Source organism: Scyliorhinus torazame, chromosome 16 (assembly GCF_047496885.1).
Source record: "Scyliorhinus torazame isolate Kashiwa2021f chromosome 16, sScyTor2.1, whole genome shotgun sequence".
NCBI lineage: Eukaryota > Metazoa > Chordata > Chondrichthyes > Carcharhiniformes > Scyliorhinidae > Scyliorhinus > Scyliorhinus torazame.
Window position 1 is genome coordinate 159,527,247 of NC_092722.1, and position 15,952 is coordinate 159,543,198.

Here is a 15,952-nt window from a genome sequence, read left to right on the forward strand (position 1 = left end):
GAGATAGAAGAGTGATTGGAGAGAGAAAAACCTGCACATGATGCACCTTCAGCAAGAGTGCCTCATGGATGGAGCAGGCAATGTTTCCTTAATCCTGGCAATCAGGCATCTGAGGAGGAGAAGAAGACGGGCCCATTATGGCTGGCTGGGTGAAGTGAACAGCCTCAGCCTGGTGAACATGCCAGAGGGACTATCTCAAGGCCCAGAATCTGAAGCTGCAGAGCCATTGTGCAGAGGCATTTTGCAGGATGAAGGTTGTACAGAAATGGCCTCTCATATCTGCAGATGAACACGAGATAGTGCCATAGATGCCTTCACATGCCTAGAGATGCGGTGACTCACCCCTGTCATATTCTCCAGGAGTTGATGCCACAGAGACTGGGATGCTACCTATTAGTGGTGGCTTTAAAAGTGACCACCACACAGAACATTTTTGTGAGTGGATCGTTCCAGGGCTCCACTGGGGATCTCTGCAGGATTTTTCAAGCATCTGCTCACAAATGCGTCCAACAGGTTATGGACATTATGGACACCCTATTTATAGCAAGACGACACCAACCTGGCTGTCAGAGTAGTTGGATTTGCAGCGATCTCCAAGTTCCCAAAAGGTACAAGGTGTCATCGACTGCACTCATATAGCTTTAAGAGCTCCCTAGCAGCAGCTACAATGCATCAGCAGGTAAGGGTTCCACTCTCCCAATGGCCAGCGGATCTGTAACTACAAGAAGCAGATTATGCAGATCTGTGCAAGATACCCTGGAAGGTCTCATGAATCGTACATCTTGAGTCATTCACAGATGTCATGGATCTTCGAGGGCCCTCAGCACATCCAGGGTTAACTCCTCAGTGACATGCAAAAGACGTCGCTGATGTTGCCCATTGTGACCCCACAAAGTGCCTCAGAGGAGAGGTACAATGCTGCTCATGCCGCCACGTGCTCATTAATAGTGAGGCCTCTTGGAATCTTGAAGATGCATTTTTGATGTCTGGAAAGGGAAGGCTTGCTCTCTATTACTCTTTCCAGAGGAACTCCCATATTGTCGCGATTTGCTGTACTCAACACAACCTGGCTCTCCAAAGGGGGTTGTCTTGCAAGAACGCGAGGCGGAGTACCTGCACATCTTTTCCGATGCAGAGGATGTCGAGAGGGCTGAGATCGATGAGGACAAACAAGCTGAAGCTCCAGAGAAAGAGGCCTAGCATTGGCCAGGAAAGGCAGGCATGCTCAGGAGATGCTTATAGGCATCAGGTTCGAGGAGGATAATGATGACTAGTTCATATGAGCCTCTTTCAATAGTGTCCCCTGTGCTAGGTCCACCTTAGTACCTTATTATTATCATCTCAACATAGCAAATCAATCTCTGAATGAGTAGTTACACTGTTGTGTCATGATCGCGTCATTCTTCGAATGTGAGCAGCCTCTTGGGGCATGTAGTCTTTCTGTTATCGGATAATAGCTGCAAAAGCTAATTTTGTCAGCGGAGTTATGATGGTGCAGCCTCTTAAATTTACATTGTCTATATTCGGCCCATCGAGTCTGCACCGCCCCTTGGAAAGAGCACCCTACTTGAGTCCATGCCTCCACCCTATCCTCGTAACCCAGTAATTCCACCTAACCATTTGGATACCAAGGGCAATTTGGCATGGCCAATCCACCTAACCTGCACATCTTTGGACTGTGGGAGGAAACCGGATCACCCAGAGGAAACCCACGCAGACATGGCAGCTCACCTTTCAGGGGACCATGAATCCTCAGACGTAGCAAAGTTTCACATCTGTCAAGCAACTATGGGCACGTTTCTGTTTGGAGACTCCCAACTCCCCATCCAGCCAAGCCTTGGCATTTGTGGGCCCAAAAATGCAACACTCCATCCCAAAGTTGGGAGACTCCGAAAGGAGACATGGGGCGCAATTCTCTTGCTGCTCAAGCTGGGGCACAACGTGGCCGGAGAATCCTGGGAGAGGCCTCCAGCGGACATCTCGACAGGCTCCGCGCTTCGTGAGATTCACCGAAGTCCTACGAGATGTCGGAATCGGAACTCAGCCCAAAATGAACAGGGCCAAATGATGCTCATGGAAGTAGGTCATAAATCTACTTACGACTTACCTGACTGGGGTCTACTTGCCTCCCTCGATGCTCCGGCCTCCCCAGGGAGGCTGCAGATGGGCGTCGATCAATGCTGGTCTACACAAACGTGGATCAGGCAGAATGGCACCCAAGGGGGTCTCCCAGGCCATCGGAGACACCTGGGTGCTCAAGTTAAGTGCAGGGTGGCTTCCTGGCCCTCCCCGTGGAACATGGGCACCTTGGTATTGCCCAGCTAGCACCTTGGCACTGCCACCCTGGCATTGTCAAGGTACTCAGGTGACACTGCCAAACTGGCAGGAGCACTGCCTGAATGCTAGGGTGGCAGTGCAAGGGTGCCAGAGTGCCAGGGTGGCACTGCGAAGGTCAGGGGCCGACGGGGCCATGCCCATGAAATGAGGGTGGGGGGGTTGAAGGGTGGGGGAGTGCAGAGCAGGTAAGTAGGGGCCTCTGGTTGGGGGTGATGGGTGGGGGTCCTAGAAGGGAGGGGGTGCTGTAAGGGGGCTTGGGGGGGCATGGGGTAGTGATCATGTGTGTGTGTGTGGGGGGGGGGGGTGACATTGTCCATGTGTGGGAGGTGTGGGGGGACAAGCTCACTTAGAAATAGGGGCACCCTTTCAAAATGGCGGCCCGATCTCTGAGTTCAGCTCCCCAGTGCTAAAGAAAATTAGTGCAGACTAAACTGGTGAGAATCTCCCAAGGGCCACAAAAAGTGGCTAAGGGCTGGATTCTCCACAGCCCTGTGCCGAAATCCAATTTCACGCCAAAATCAGGCCCCGCACCAGGTGTCTGGCGATTCTCCGGGACCCGAGAATCATCGTGATTGCAGAATACTCTGCGTGGCTGGGGGCCCATTGCCAGAGGCCAGCCCAACGATCCTCCGCTCCCGACCAGCTGAGTTCCCAACGACGTGGAACTAACCTGCTATTGCCAGTTGGGATGTTCGCGTGGCGGCTGCGGACTCAGTTAGTGATGGAATTCCAAGATTTTGACTCAGTGACTGTGAAATGAAGGGACGGACATATATTTCCAAGTCAGGATGGTGAGTGGCTTGGAGGGGAACCTCCAGATGGTGGTGTTTCCAGGTATCTGCTGTTCTTGTCCTTCTAGATGGTAGCAGTCGTGGGTTTAGAAGGTGCTATCTAAGGAACCTTAGTGAGTTCCTGCACTGTTCACAGTGGTTGTGGTGGAGGAAATATTTGTTTGTGGAAGGGGGAGCAATCAAGCAGGCTGTTTTGTCCTGGGTGGTTTTGAGCTTCTTGAGTGTTGTTGGAGCAGCACTCATCCAGACAAGTGGGGAATATTTCATTACTCTCCTCCTTGTCAAAGGTAACAGGATGTTGATAGTGGGGATTCAGCGATGGTACTACCATTGAATATCAAGAGGCTACTTCAGAATTTATAAAAACCAGGTTGATGCTGATTCAAAGTTTTTGACTACAGTAAATGTATAATTTTGAAGCGTCATCTGAAATGCACCGAAAATAATAGAACAAAAAGAAGCAATGAGTAAACAACCACAGATATGTCAAAATACATTCACATCAAATAAATCTGATGCGTCGTCAGAAAAAGGTTTTGCATCTTTATAGCACTTTCCACAACCACCAAATGCCGCAAAGCCCTTTACAGCCAATGTAGTACTTTTTGCAGCGCAGTCAGTGTTGCAATGTAGGAACCCAATACGGCGCCCAACTTGCACATAGCAAACTTCTACAAACAGAAGTGTAATGGTGACCAGGTAATCTGTTTTTTTCAGACACTGATTGGGGGAGAGATATTGGCCAGGCCACCAGGGCTAACCCCACTCGTTCTCAAAATAGTGCAATCGGATATTTTACATCCACTTAAGCAGGCATATGGGGCCTTGGTTTCACATCACATCTGAAAGTAAAAGGTACTCTCTCAGTGATGGACTGGAGTGTCCACCTTGATTTTCGTGCTAAGGCCTTCTAGATGATAGCGGTCGTGGGTTTAGAAGGTGCTGCCTAAGGGTGGAGCTCAGAGCTCAGAGCCAAAACCCTGTGAGCCAGAAATGAGAGCGTTACCTAGAGACCCACAACTAACATGACTGGGAAAAGACATACTGGACTCCAAGTGGTATTGCAATCCCACCCACAGACAAGCCACACGGCAAAGGGTGAACACAAAATACAGCGTTCGAAGGAGTAGCAAGTGAAACTTGTTTTAACAGAGTAACTATTAAAAGTACACAAGTAGAACATTGTCTTTCATCGTGGATATATCCTAAGTGATGTGTAATGTTGCAGTGTTTTTAAAGTTACCAAAAATTGTACCATTTTCCATAAATAGAAACAATTTCATATTTTGGTCAAAATGTCTCACTTCATCTATGTTGCCGTGTTATGAAAAAATAAACTATTTACAACAACTGCACCTTGCAGTGGATTATAAACTATTTTAAAGAGCAATATAAAGTACTTCACGTGGGTCTGTATATTGTTTTTAGAAACATTGGTTTGAGTAAAGATTCCATGTGACTGGGCAAGTTGTTGGTCATTAAATCTGAGCACCGACTTCCGGGTGCGGCGATGACCAGCTAAGTTGCACGTTTCGGCAGCTCCCGGTGGAGCGGACTTTTGGGCTCTTAATAAGAGCCCCAACGGCAATTTTAACGGCTAAAAGTACTGTGCGGTAAACCAGAAGGGAATCCCCCCTGGATACGGATGGAAAAAGGAGAGGAAAGTGGCCGGATTGCGGTGGATCCTCTAGAGCAGCGGCAAGGAAGGCAAGCAAAAACCAAGATGGCGTCGGAAGGTGGCAGTTTAATATGGGGCCCTGAACAACACGAGTTTTTGAAACGCTGCGTGGAAGAGCTTAAAAAGGAGATGAAGAAGGATCTGTTGGCCCCGATATTACAGGCGATTGAAGGGCTAAAAGATGAGCAAAAGACCCAGGAGCGGGAGCTTCGGGTCATGAAGGCAAAGGCTGCCGAGAACGAGGACGATATACAGGGCCTGGTGGTGAAGACGGAGATGCACGAGGCACACCATAAACGATGTGTGGAAAGGCTGGAGGTGCTGGAGAATAATGCGAGGAGGAAGAATTTAAGGATTCTTGGTCTTCCTGAAGGTGCAGAAGGGACGGACTGTCATGATATTCAAACACACACATCATGATGGACACACTAACAGGCAAATCAGAGTACACAACACCACAACCAATCACAGACAAGAACACCAACCACATAAAAAGCACGAGCACGACACCTGGTGGTCAGTAGGTCTGGGGAGAAGGGAACAAGAAAGAGCTGTTAAAACACCACAAGCAGGGAACCCCCCACGTGCAGAGTGCAAAGACCAAACTGTAAATAGTAAGTTTAAATAAAGAAGCGTTGTACCATATGCAACTGTGTTGGCTCATCTGTGTGTCAGAACACCCAACACCACATGGTACAGGAGTGGATCGATACCTGCCTACTAACCTGCCATTCTGGACATGGACCACACCGGCAAACCGCAGCCGATGCAAGTCACGGGGAACCTAGGTACCAACTGGAAGCTCTACAGGCAGCGATTTGACCTGTACATCCGTGCCACCGAAAAACAGAATGTCTCGGATGACTCGAAGATTGCAATGCTCCTCTTCTACGCAGGTCCGCACGCAACCGATGTCTTTAACTCACTGGTGTTCGAAGAAGGCGAAAACCAAGCCAAATATGACACGGTCATCCTCAAACTGGACCAGCACTTTCAAGTTGAAGTAAATGAAAGTTTTGAAAGATACATCTTTCAGCAACGCCTGCAAGGTAAGGAGGAGCTTTTTCAACCCTTTTTGACGCACCTCCGGATTCTAGCGCAGTCCTGCGGTTACGGCACCACTACAGAGTCCATGATCAGGGACCAGATTGTTTTTGGCGTTGCCTCTAGTGGCCTACGCCAGCAGCTTCTTAAAATGAAAAGCCTCACCTTAGTGTCTGCTGTGGAAGCCTGTGTCCTCCATGAAAATGCTACCTGCCGTTTTGCCCGATTTCAGGCGTCCGAGTTGGCACGGAGGGGGTCCCCAGCCGTCGAATCGGCAAGCCAGGCCGCCCACGACGTCGAACGCATCCAGGCCGTCGATTACTTCCCGACCCACGGCCCGGATGACAGCGGCCGCTTCCCGCGCTTTTCGCGGTCTCCCGCGCAGGTGCGCGCCAAAAATAACGGCCACAACGAGGGACGCACTGCGCAGGCGCGCCCACCGCAAGATCGCACTGCGCATGCGCAGTGGCGCAACGAACGCCGTGACGTCATGACGTGCGGCAATTGTGGAGGTCTACACTTAAAAGGGCAATGTCCTGCAAAAAACCGACAGTGCCACAGATGTGGCACGATGGGCCACTACGCAGCCCACTGTCGTGCGGCTCAACCCATGGATCCGGCGCATCCTCGACAACCTCGCAGACGAGTCAGGACCGTCCAGCCCACGCATCAAGACTTCCAGTTAAGTGATGCAGATGACCAGGATGCCTTCCGAGTTTCCGTCATTGATGTCAACAAGGTCAATGCCATCAATCCAGCCGATGAGTGGTGTGCCACCCTGACGGTCAACCCGAATTCGTCGCAAGCCCATTAGACTGGACTTATAATACAGTTCATATGTTTAACAAGTTGCACAATTTTACATGATAACCTGTTGTTGTTTATCGTTCCAGATGTCGTCTGACTGGACAACTGTTCAAGTTTTTTTTTCTTCTTCTCTCGTTCGCATTTATGTTATGTTATGGTACAACTTGATTCATGTGACGCACCCGACATCGCCCCATGTACATAGTTCCGTCATATGCACATGCTGCACACGGCACACACACACACTCTTAGATGCACTCACGACACGATCATATTTATTACCACGTAGGCACATATCTTTGTAAAAAGGGGGGATGTCATGATATTCAAACACACATAAAGAAGCGTTGTACCATATGCAACTGTGTTGGCTCATCTGTGTGTCAGAACACCCAACACCACACGGACGTCGGGGCATATGTGAGCACGATGCTGCACTCGTTAATGGGAGCGGAGGCCCCGACGGGTCCGTTGGAGGTGGAGGGAGCATACCGAGTGATGGTGCGAGGACCGAGAGCAGGAGAAATTCCCAGAGCCATAGTGCTGAGATTCCTCTGTTTTAAGGACAGAGAGATGGTCCTCAGATGGGCAAAGAAAACTCGGAGCAGTAGGTGGGAGAACGCGGTGATCCGCGTATATCAAGACTGGAGTGCGGAGGTGGCGAGAAGGAGGGCGAGCTTTAATCAGGCCAAGGCGGTGCTTCATAAAAAGAAGATTAAATTTGGAATGCTGCAGCCGGCAAGACTGTGGGTCACATATTAAGGGAAGCACCACTACTTTGAAACGGCGGATGAGGCGTGGACATTTATTGTTGAAGAGAAATTGGAATAAGCGGGTTATTAAAAAAGAACGTTTGAGACAAAGTGGTGGGGCGAATGTGGGGGGCGAAGAGGGGGGAAAAAGGGGGGAGAGATGATTTTTATGTTGTTAATCCTGCGACCCGGTAACTTTTCTCTCTTCCACAGGTTGTGGGGGAGGGAGGAAGGGAGGTGGAGATGCTGGGGGCGTAGGCCATTGGGGGCGGGGCCAAAAGGGAAGCGCGGGCTTTGTTCCCGCGCTATGATAATTATGGCGGGAATAGGGAAGCAGGAAGGAGGGGGCCTCGCACGGTGCGAGCCGAGGAGGTCACGGGGGGAAGCCGAGGTCGGCCAGAGTTTGCTGACTTCTGGGAGCAACATGGGGGGTGTAACTACGCTAGTGGGGGATCTAGCGGAGGGGGGGGCTGGGAGGGGGGATTTACTGGGTTGCTGGGGAGAAGGGGGAGCTGGTATGGGGTGGGGTGGGCGGGTATGGAGGGCACCGCCTGGGGGGGACACAGCTGCGTGGGAACCGGGTGAGGAGCTGGATAAAAGGGGATGGCTAATCGACAAGGGGGGGGTGTAAAGAGCCCCCCAACCCGGCTGATCACGTGGAATGTGAGAGGGCTGAACGGGCCGATAAAGAGGGCACGGGTACTCGCACACCTTAAGAAACTTAAGGCAGATGTGGTTATGTTACAGGAGACGCATTTGAAACTGATAGACCAGGTTAGACTACACAAAGGATGGGTGGGGCAGGTGTTTCATTCGGGGCTAGATGCGAAAAACAGGGGGGTGGCTATACTAGTGGGGAAGCGGGTAATGTTTGAGGCAAAGACCATAGTGGCGGATAGTGGGGGCAGATACGTGATGGTGAGTGGCAAATTACAGGGGGAGGCGGTGGTCTTGGTGAACGTATATGCCCCGAACTGGGATGATGCCAACTTTATGAGGCGCATGTTAGGACGTATCCCGGACCTAGAGGTGGGGAAGTTGGTAATGGGTGGAGATTTTAACACGGTGCTGGAACCAGGGCTGGACAGGTCGAGGTCCAGGACTGGAAGGAGGCCGGCAGCAGCCAAGGTGCTTAAAGGCTTTATGGAGCAGATGGAAGGAGTTGACCCTTGGAGATTTAGCAGACCTAGGAGCAAGGAGTTTTCGTTTTTCTCCTATGTCCACAAGTTTATTCGCGAATAGACTTTTTTGTTTTGGGAAGGGTGTTGATCCCGAAGGTGAGGGGGACGGTGTATACGGCGATAGCTATTTCGGATCACGCTCCACACTGGGTGGACTTGGAGATAGGGGAGGAAAAAGAACGGCGTCCACCCTGGAGAATGGACATGGGACTAATGGCGGATGAGGGTGTGTGTCTAAGGGTGAGGGGGTGTATTGAAAAGTACTTGGAACTCAATGATAATGGGGAGGTCCAGGTGGGAGTGGTCTGGGAGGCGCTGAAGGCAGTGGTTAGAGGGGAGCTGATATCAATCAGGGCACATAAAGGAAAGCAGGAGAGTAGGGAACGGGAGCGGTTGCTGCAAGAACTTCTGAGGGTGGGCAGGCAATATGCGGAGGCACCGGAGGAGGGACTGTACAGGGAAAGGCAAAGGCTACACGTAGAATTTGATTTGCTGACAACGGGTATTGCAGAGGCACAGTGGAGGAAGGCACAGGGTGTACAGTACGAATATGGGGAGAAGGCGAGCAGGTTGCTGGCCCACCAATTGAGGAAAAGGGGAGCAGCGAGGGAAATAGGCGGAGTGAGGGATGAGGAGGGAGAGATGGAGCGGGGAGCGGAGAGAGTGAATAGAGTGTTCAAGGCATTCTATGAAAGACTATATGAAGCTCAGCCCCGGATGGGAAGGAGAGAATGATGTGTTTTCTGGACCAGCTGGAATTTCCTAAGGTGGAGGAGCAGGAGAGGGTGGGACTGGGAGCACAGATCGAAATGGAGGAAGTAGTGAAAGGAATTAGGAGCATGCAGGCGGGGAAGGCCCCGGGACCGGATGGATTCCCAGTTGAATTTTACAGGAAATATGTGGACTTGCTCGCCCCGCTACTGATGAGAACTTTTAATGAGGCGAGGGAAAGGGGACAGCTGCCCCCGACTATGTCAGAGGCAACGATATCGCTTCTCCTAAAGAAGGAAAAAGACCCGCTGCAATGCGGGTCCTATAGGCCTATTTCCCTCCTGAACGTAGACGCTAAGATTCTGGCCAAGGTAATGGCAATGAGGATAGAGGATTGTGTCCCGGGGGTGGTCCATGAGGACCAAACTGGGTTTGTGAAGGGGAGACAGCTGAATACGAATATACGGAGGCTGCTAGGGGTAATGATGATGCCCCCACCAGAGGGGGAAGCGGAGATAGTGGTGGCAATGGATGCCGAGAAAGCATTTGATAGAGTGGAGTGGGATTATTTGTGGGAGGTGTTGAGGAGATTTGGCTTTGGAGATGAGTATATTAGATGGATACAGCTGCTGTATAGGGCCCCGATGGCGAGCGTGGTCACGAATGGACGGGGGTCTGCGTATTTTCGGCTCCATAGAGGGACGAGGCAGGGATGTCCTCTGTCCCCATTATTGTTTGCACTGGCGATAGAGCCCCTGGCAATAGCATTGAGGGGTTCCAGGAAGTGGAGGGGAGTACTGAGGGGAGGAGAAGAACACCGGGTATCTCTGTATGCGGACGATTTGTTGTTGTATGTGGTGGACCCGGCGGAGGGGATGCCAGAGATAATGCGGATACTCGGGGAGTTTGGAGAATTTTCAGGATATAAACTGAACATGGGGAAAAGTGAGTTATTTGTGGTGCATCCAGGGGAGCAGAGCAGAGAAATAGAGGACTTACCGCTGAGGAAGGTAACAAGGGACTTTCGCTACTTGGGGATCCAGATAGCCAAGAATTGGGGTACATTGCATAGGTTAAATTTAACGCGGTTGGTGGAACAGATGGAGGAGGACTTCAAGAGATGGGACATGGTATCCCTGTCACTGGCAGGGAGGGTGCAGGCGGTTAAAATGGTGGTCCTCCCGAGATTCCTCTTTGTGTTTCAGTGCCTCCCGGTGGTGATCACGAAGGCTTTTTTCAAAAAGATTGAGAAGAGTATCATGAGTTTTGTGTGGGCCGGGAAGACCCCGAGAGTGAGGAAGGGATTTTTGCAGCATAGTAGGGATAGGGGGGGGGCTGGCACTACCGAGCCTAAGTGAGTACTACTGGGCCGCCAATATCTCAATGGTATGTAAGTGGATGGGAGAAGAGGAGGGAGCGGCGTGGAAGAGATTGGAGAGGGCGTCCTGCAGGGGGACTAGCCTACAAGCTATGGTGATGGCGCCGTTGCCATTCTCACCGAAGAAATACACCACAAGCCCGGTGGTGGTGGCTACTCTGAAAGTTTGGGGGCAGTGGAGACGGCATAGGGGAAAGACGGGAGCCTCGGTGTGGTCCCCGATAAGAAATAACCATAGGTTTGCTCCGGGGAGAATGGATGGGGGATTTGGAACATGGCAAAGAGCAGGAGTAACACAATTGAGAGATCTGTTTGTAGATGGGACGTTTGCAAGTCTGGGAGCGCTGACTGAAAAATATGGGTTGCCCCAGGGGAATGCATTCCGGTATATGCAACTGAGGGCTTTTGCGAGGCAACAGGTGAGGGAATTCCCGCAGCTCCCGACGCAGGAGGTGCAGGACAGTGTGATCTCAAAGACATGGGTGGGGGATGGTAAGGTATCAGACATATATAGGGAAATGAGGGACGAGGGGGAGATTATGGTAGATGAGCTGAAAGGGAAATGGGAAGAAGAGCTGGGGGAGGAGATTGAGGAGGGGCTGTGGGCTGATGCCCTAAGTAGGGTAAACTCATCGTCCTCGTGTGCCAGGCTAAGCCTGATACAATTTAAGGTGTTACACAGGGCGCATCTGACTGGAGCACGGCTCAGTACATTTTTTGGAGTAGAGGATAGGTGTGCGAGATGCTCGAGAAGCCCAGCGAATCACACCCACATGTTCTGGTCATGTCCGGCACTACAGGGGTTTTGGGTGGGGGTGACAAAGGTGCTTTCGAAGGTGGTGGGGGTCCAGGTCGAACCAAGCTGGGGGTTGGCTATATTCGGGGTTGCAGAAGAGCCGGGAGTGCAGGAGGCAAAAGAGGCTGATGTTTTGGCCTTTGCGTCCCTAGTAGCCCGGCGCAGGATACTGTTGATGTGGAAGGAAGCCAAGCCCCCGGGTGTGGAGACCTGGATAAATGACATGGCAGGGTTTATAAAGCTGGAACGGATTAAGTTCGTCCTAAGGGGATCGGCTCAAGGGTTCACCAGGCGATGGCAACCGTTCGTCGAATACCTCACAGAAAGATAGAGGGAATGGAAAAGATGACAGCAGCAGCAACCCGGGGGGGGGGGGGGGGGGGGGGCAGGGGGGAGGAACCAGAAGGACTCTCAGGGATGTTAGTGTATAAGTATAATATGTATAGGTTGTTGTTATAGGTAATTGTATACTGGACGGCTGAATTGTATTTTTTGGAGGGTATTTATTTGGGACAAGGCAGTTGCCATTTAGTTTTGTTTTTTTAATTTTGATGTTGTTTATATATTATTTATTTCTTGTTTAAAAAACTGGCCATTGTTATTTATATTGTTATATTACTGTGTAAAAGATACACAATGTACTGTTATGGTTGGCCAAAAATGTTGAATAAAATGAAATCTGAGCACCGATTGTCATTGGTACATTTTTCGATTAGTACACTTAGCAGGGTAACAAACAGTATCGATGTGTGCATCTATAGCCCACAATTATGTTCACATAATAATATAATAATCTTTATTGTCACAAGTAGGCATACATTAACACTGCAATGAAGTTACTGTAAAAAGCCCCTAGTCGCCACATTCTGTCGCCACATTCCATCGCCTGATTGGGTACACTGAGAAGAAATCAGAATGTCCAAATTACCTAACAGCACGTCTTTTGGGACTTGTGGGAGGAAACCAGAGCACCCGGAAGAAACCCACGCAGACACAGGGAAAACGTGCAGACGCACACAAACAGTGTCCCAAGCAGGGAATCGAACCTGGGACCTTAGAGCTGTGAAGCAACAGTGCTACCCACTGTGCTACCCACGGTGTGCTGCTCTGCTCCATTGTTCAATTCTGTTCGCTCAGCTTGAACCTTCCTACTCCAATCCAAGGCGCCCCCAGACCCTGCTATTTTCATCTGCTGCCTCCTTGTTCCTGCACACATCTACTCAATGCCCCTTGATCCTGATTCAGACCTCGAGTCTTCAGCAAAATCATTTTAATTTAACAATTTTTTTAACATAAAAAAGAGACTTTGCATAGGATTTAAAGGGTACCAGTAAAGTAAACAGGATTTTACGGTCCCCTGGGCTAGTGCACAGTTAATTCCAGTCCCATTTGGCCCGGAGTTGCAACACAATTGCATTAAAAAATATATAAATTTAGAGTACCCAATTCTTTTTTTTTCCAATTAAGGAGCAATATAGTGAGGCCAATCCACCTACCCTACACATCTTTGGGTTGTGAGGGTGAGACCCACGGAGACACGGGGAGAATGTGCAAACTCCACACGGACAGTGACCCGGGCCCTAGATCGAACCCGGGACCTTAGTTCCGTGAGGCAGCAGAGCTAACCCACTGCACCACCATGCCGCCACTGCAACCAATTGAATTAACTAATAGTTCTTAGAAAAATACCCAAAGTCTTTGGCCCTTGGCTGCCAATAATTACAGTCACCAGGTTTGTAAATTTAAACACAATTACCTTGTATTTATAACAAGAACTATCAGGAAATATGCAGCAAACACAACTGGTTAACTATTATCTAATTCCTAATCCCCCACTTGAACTTGCTTCCTCCCCACCTTACACACACACAGGAAGAGAGGAGTGAATAGTAATAAATAGAAGTAAACAAACAGAGTCTTTGTTTCAGGTGGTTGGCTGTAGCACACAGTCCTTCAAACCAGGATTTCAGGACTACTTTCCCATCTGTAATGGTTTTCACTATAGGTTCATTCAGGCCTCTGCAGTTTCAGAAATACAACAGCTTACAACATTTCTGTTGAAAACATGAGCGAGAGAGAGCTCCCTTTGTTTGGGTGTCCAGGGTTCAAACTCTGCTTTCCTTGGGTCTCTGAAAATCATTACACTAAGGCTGAATCCAATCACCACCTGTTACCGGGAAGAATAAGGCCTTTTGGCAAATTAATTGGCCACCAATCAATCAATGGAACCGAGTCCCACCCCTACCCTCGGGTGTCGGGAAGTCTGGGTCTTGCTGTACAAAGCTAGCAGCATCAAAGACCTTGTTGCAATTTCTTGAATTCCTATTTCTCTCTGCTGCCTGGCTTAAAGATACATGTCCATTTAGCATCCATGGACCAAAAATGATAATGGCAAAAATAAAGAAAGGCAAAATAAGGGAATCAGCAGGAATGACCCTTACAAAAGACTAGAAACAGGTGTACAGGGTAAGTGGCAAGACACCCGAGGCAAACTGGTTGCCCTTTCTAGCTGCAGGTGACATGGTCACAAGTAAGTGGAAACAGAAGAAAAATGAACAAAAAGAAAGAACTAGGATGTCACAACTCCAGGGCACCTCCATAAGCACTTTACAATCAATGAAGCACAAGTGTAGGAGGCACAAAGACAGAAAAATGAAAGGAACATAAATGAAGAGCAAGGGTGGAATGTTCTGCTCCTTCTCTTGGCGAGATCTTCCGATCCAGCCAAAGGTAACCCCCATGCAGCAGGTCCCCCACCACTAATTTAGGCAGGGCTTGAAGATCCCACTGGAAGCCAATGGCAAGCAACCATTACCGCTGGAAAACCCGCCATAGAGGGAGCTGGAAAATCTCTTCCCAAAGGAAAGGTGAAGTGAGGGATGAAGACTCGAATTAAGGAAGAAAGAAAGTGGCCCAGCGCCTGTGCTGAAGGTGAGGGTGCACTAATAAGTAACTGTAAGTGGAAGTGCTTTTTTGTCTTATTCTAAACAGCATCACTTACAATGAGCATTGTAAAAATAGTGCTTTATATATCATTCTGTGTATTACTATTATGTAGCATTCCTGAATAAACATTATCTTTCTATTCAAGATCAGTTGAGTTAATACCATAAGGATTCAGTTTAATCCTAAAGGACAAGCTTCCAGTGGCATGCTGGGTGATGAAAACATAGAAGATAGGAGCAGGAGGAGACCATTCGGCCCTTCGAGCCTGCTCCACATATGGGTAGATCCACAAGTTACTTTGACAAAGGGTCATCTGGACTTGAAACGTGAGCTCCTTTCTCTCCCTACATATGCTGTCAGACCTGCTGAGTCTTTCCAGCATTTTCTCTTTTGGTTCCACAAGTTACTTTGCAGTTATTCTCCAAAACATAATAAAACCACTAAAACGGTTGTCAAAGAGAACAGTGGAACAAGCCAATTCACAGTGGTGTATGGAACTATGATGTAGAATAATAAGATCAGCATGTTTGAATAATCGAAATACTGAAATACTCTTGCTGGGTGTTGCTGTCAGTATTTCCATAGTCTGGTTTTGGTTTGAAGTGTATGACATTCCACAGTAGAGAACATAACAGCACAGTTTGACATTTAAAACATAGCAATTTCAAGAACTTGCTTACTTTCAGTTATTCCGTGAAGTCGGACAGCTTGAAATAGTCCAAAGTACTTCTGTCGAATCTCTTTTTCAAGGTAGACGATCATCTTTTGTAAACTGTGGAGTAAAAGAGTCACTTAAAACAACATGGCTAGATTTTCTATTCATGGCCCAAGGGCGCTTTATTTCATGGTTTAATATTGGCTTAACCAGAAGAATATTGCAAGATCAAAACAAAAATTCTATTGCTAGTTTCTTCTGGTTTCTAGCCTTAGCAAGTTACAGATAAACAGTGGAACAACACAAGGAGAAAGTGATAATTCAGTAGTTATGCAGATTACCCCAATCCAAAAATGAACTGAGGAAAAACAACAAAAGGTTTAATAGCAAATGTTATGTTTCGAAGTCTTTATTATATGCCAATCTTCAAAAACTCACAAGCAATTAATATGGGAGGAGGTGGGTGTGCGTGGGGAAGAGATCATTGTTTCCTGATCCATGTTTGGGATGTGACCATCGCTGGGAAGGCCAGCATTCATTGCCCATCCTCAATTATCCTTGAGAGGGTGATGGTGAACGACCTTCCTGGACCATTTTAGTCCTTGTCATATCATCACCCATACAATGTTGTTAGGGAGGCAGGATTTTGAATGAAGGAATGGTAGTATCATAATAATAATAATCATTATTGTCACAAGTAGGCTTACATAAAACACTGCAATGAAGTTACTGTAAAAAGCCCCCAGTCGCCACATTCTGGCACCTGTTCGGTTACACAGGAGAATTCAGAATGTCCAAATTACCTAACAGCACGTCTTTCGGAATTTGTGAGAGGAAACCAGAGCACCCAGAGGAAATCCACCTACTCGTCTCTGT

General features: G+C 48.8%; 1 protein-coding gene across 4 annotated transcripts in view; it reads right to left on the reverse strand.

The window, feature by feature from the left end:
* The window catches only part of btbd16 (BTB (POZ) domain containing 16), a 193,668-nt gene that overhangs the window by 86,148 nt on the left and 91,568 nt on the right, over positions 1–15,952 (reverse strand). For all 4 annotated transcript variants that reach the window (XM_072479309.1, XM_072479308.1, XM_072479306.1 and 1 more), the window contains one exon: positions 15,102–15,193. In XM_072479309.1, coding sequence (XP_072335410.1) covers positions 15,102–15,193 — 92 coding nt within the window. The remainder of the gene's footprint in view (positions 1–15,101; positions 15,194–15,952) is intronic.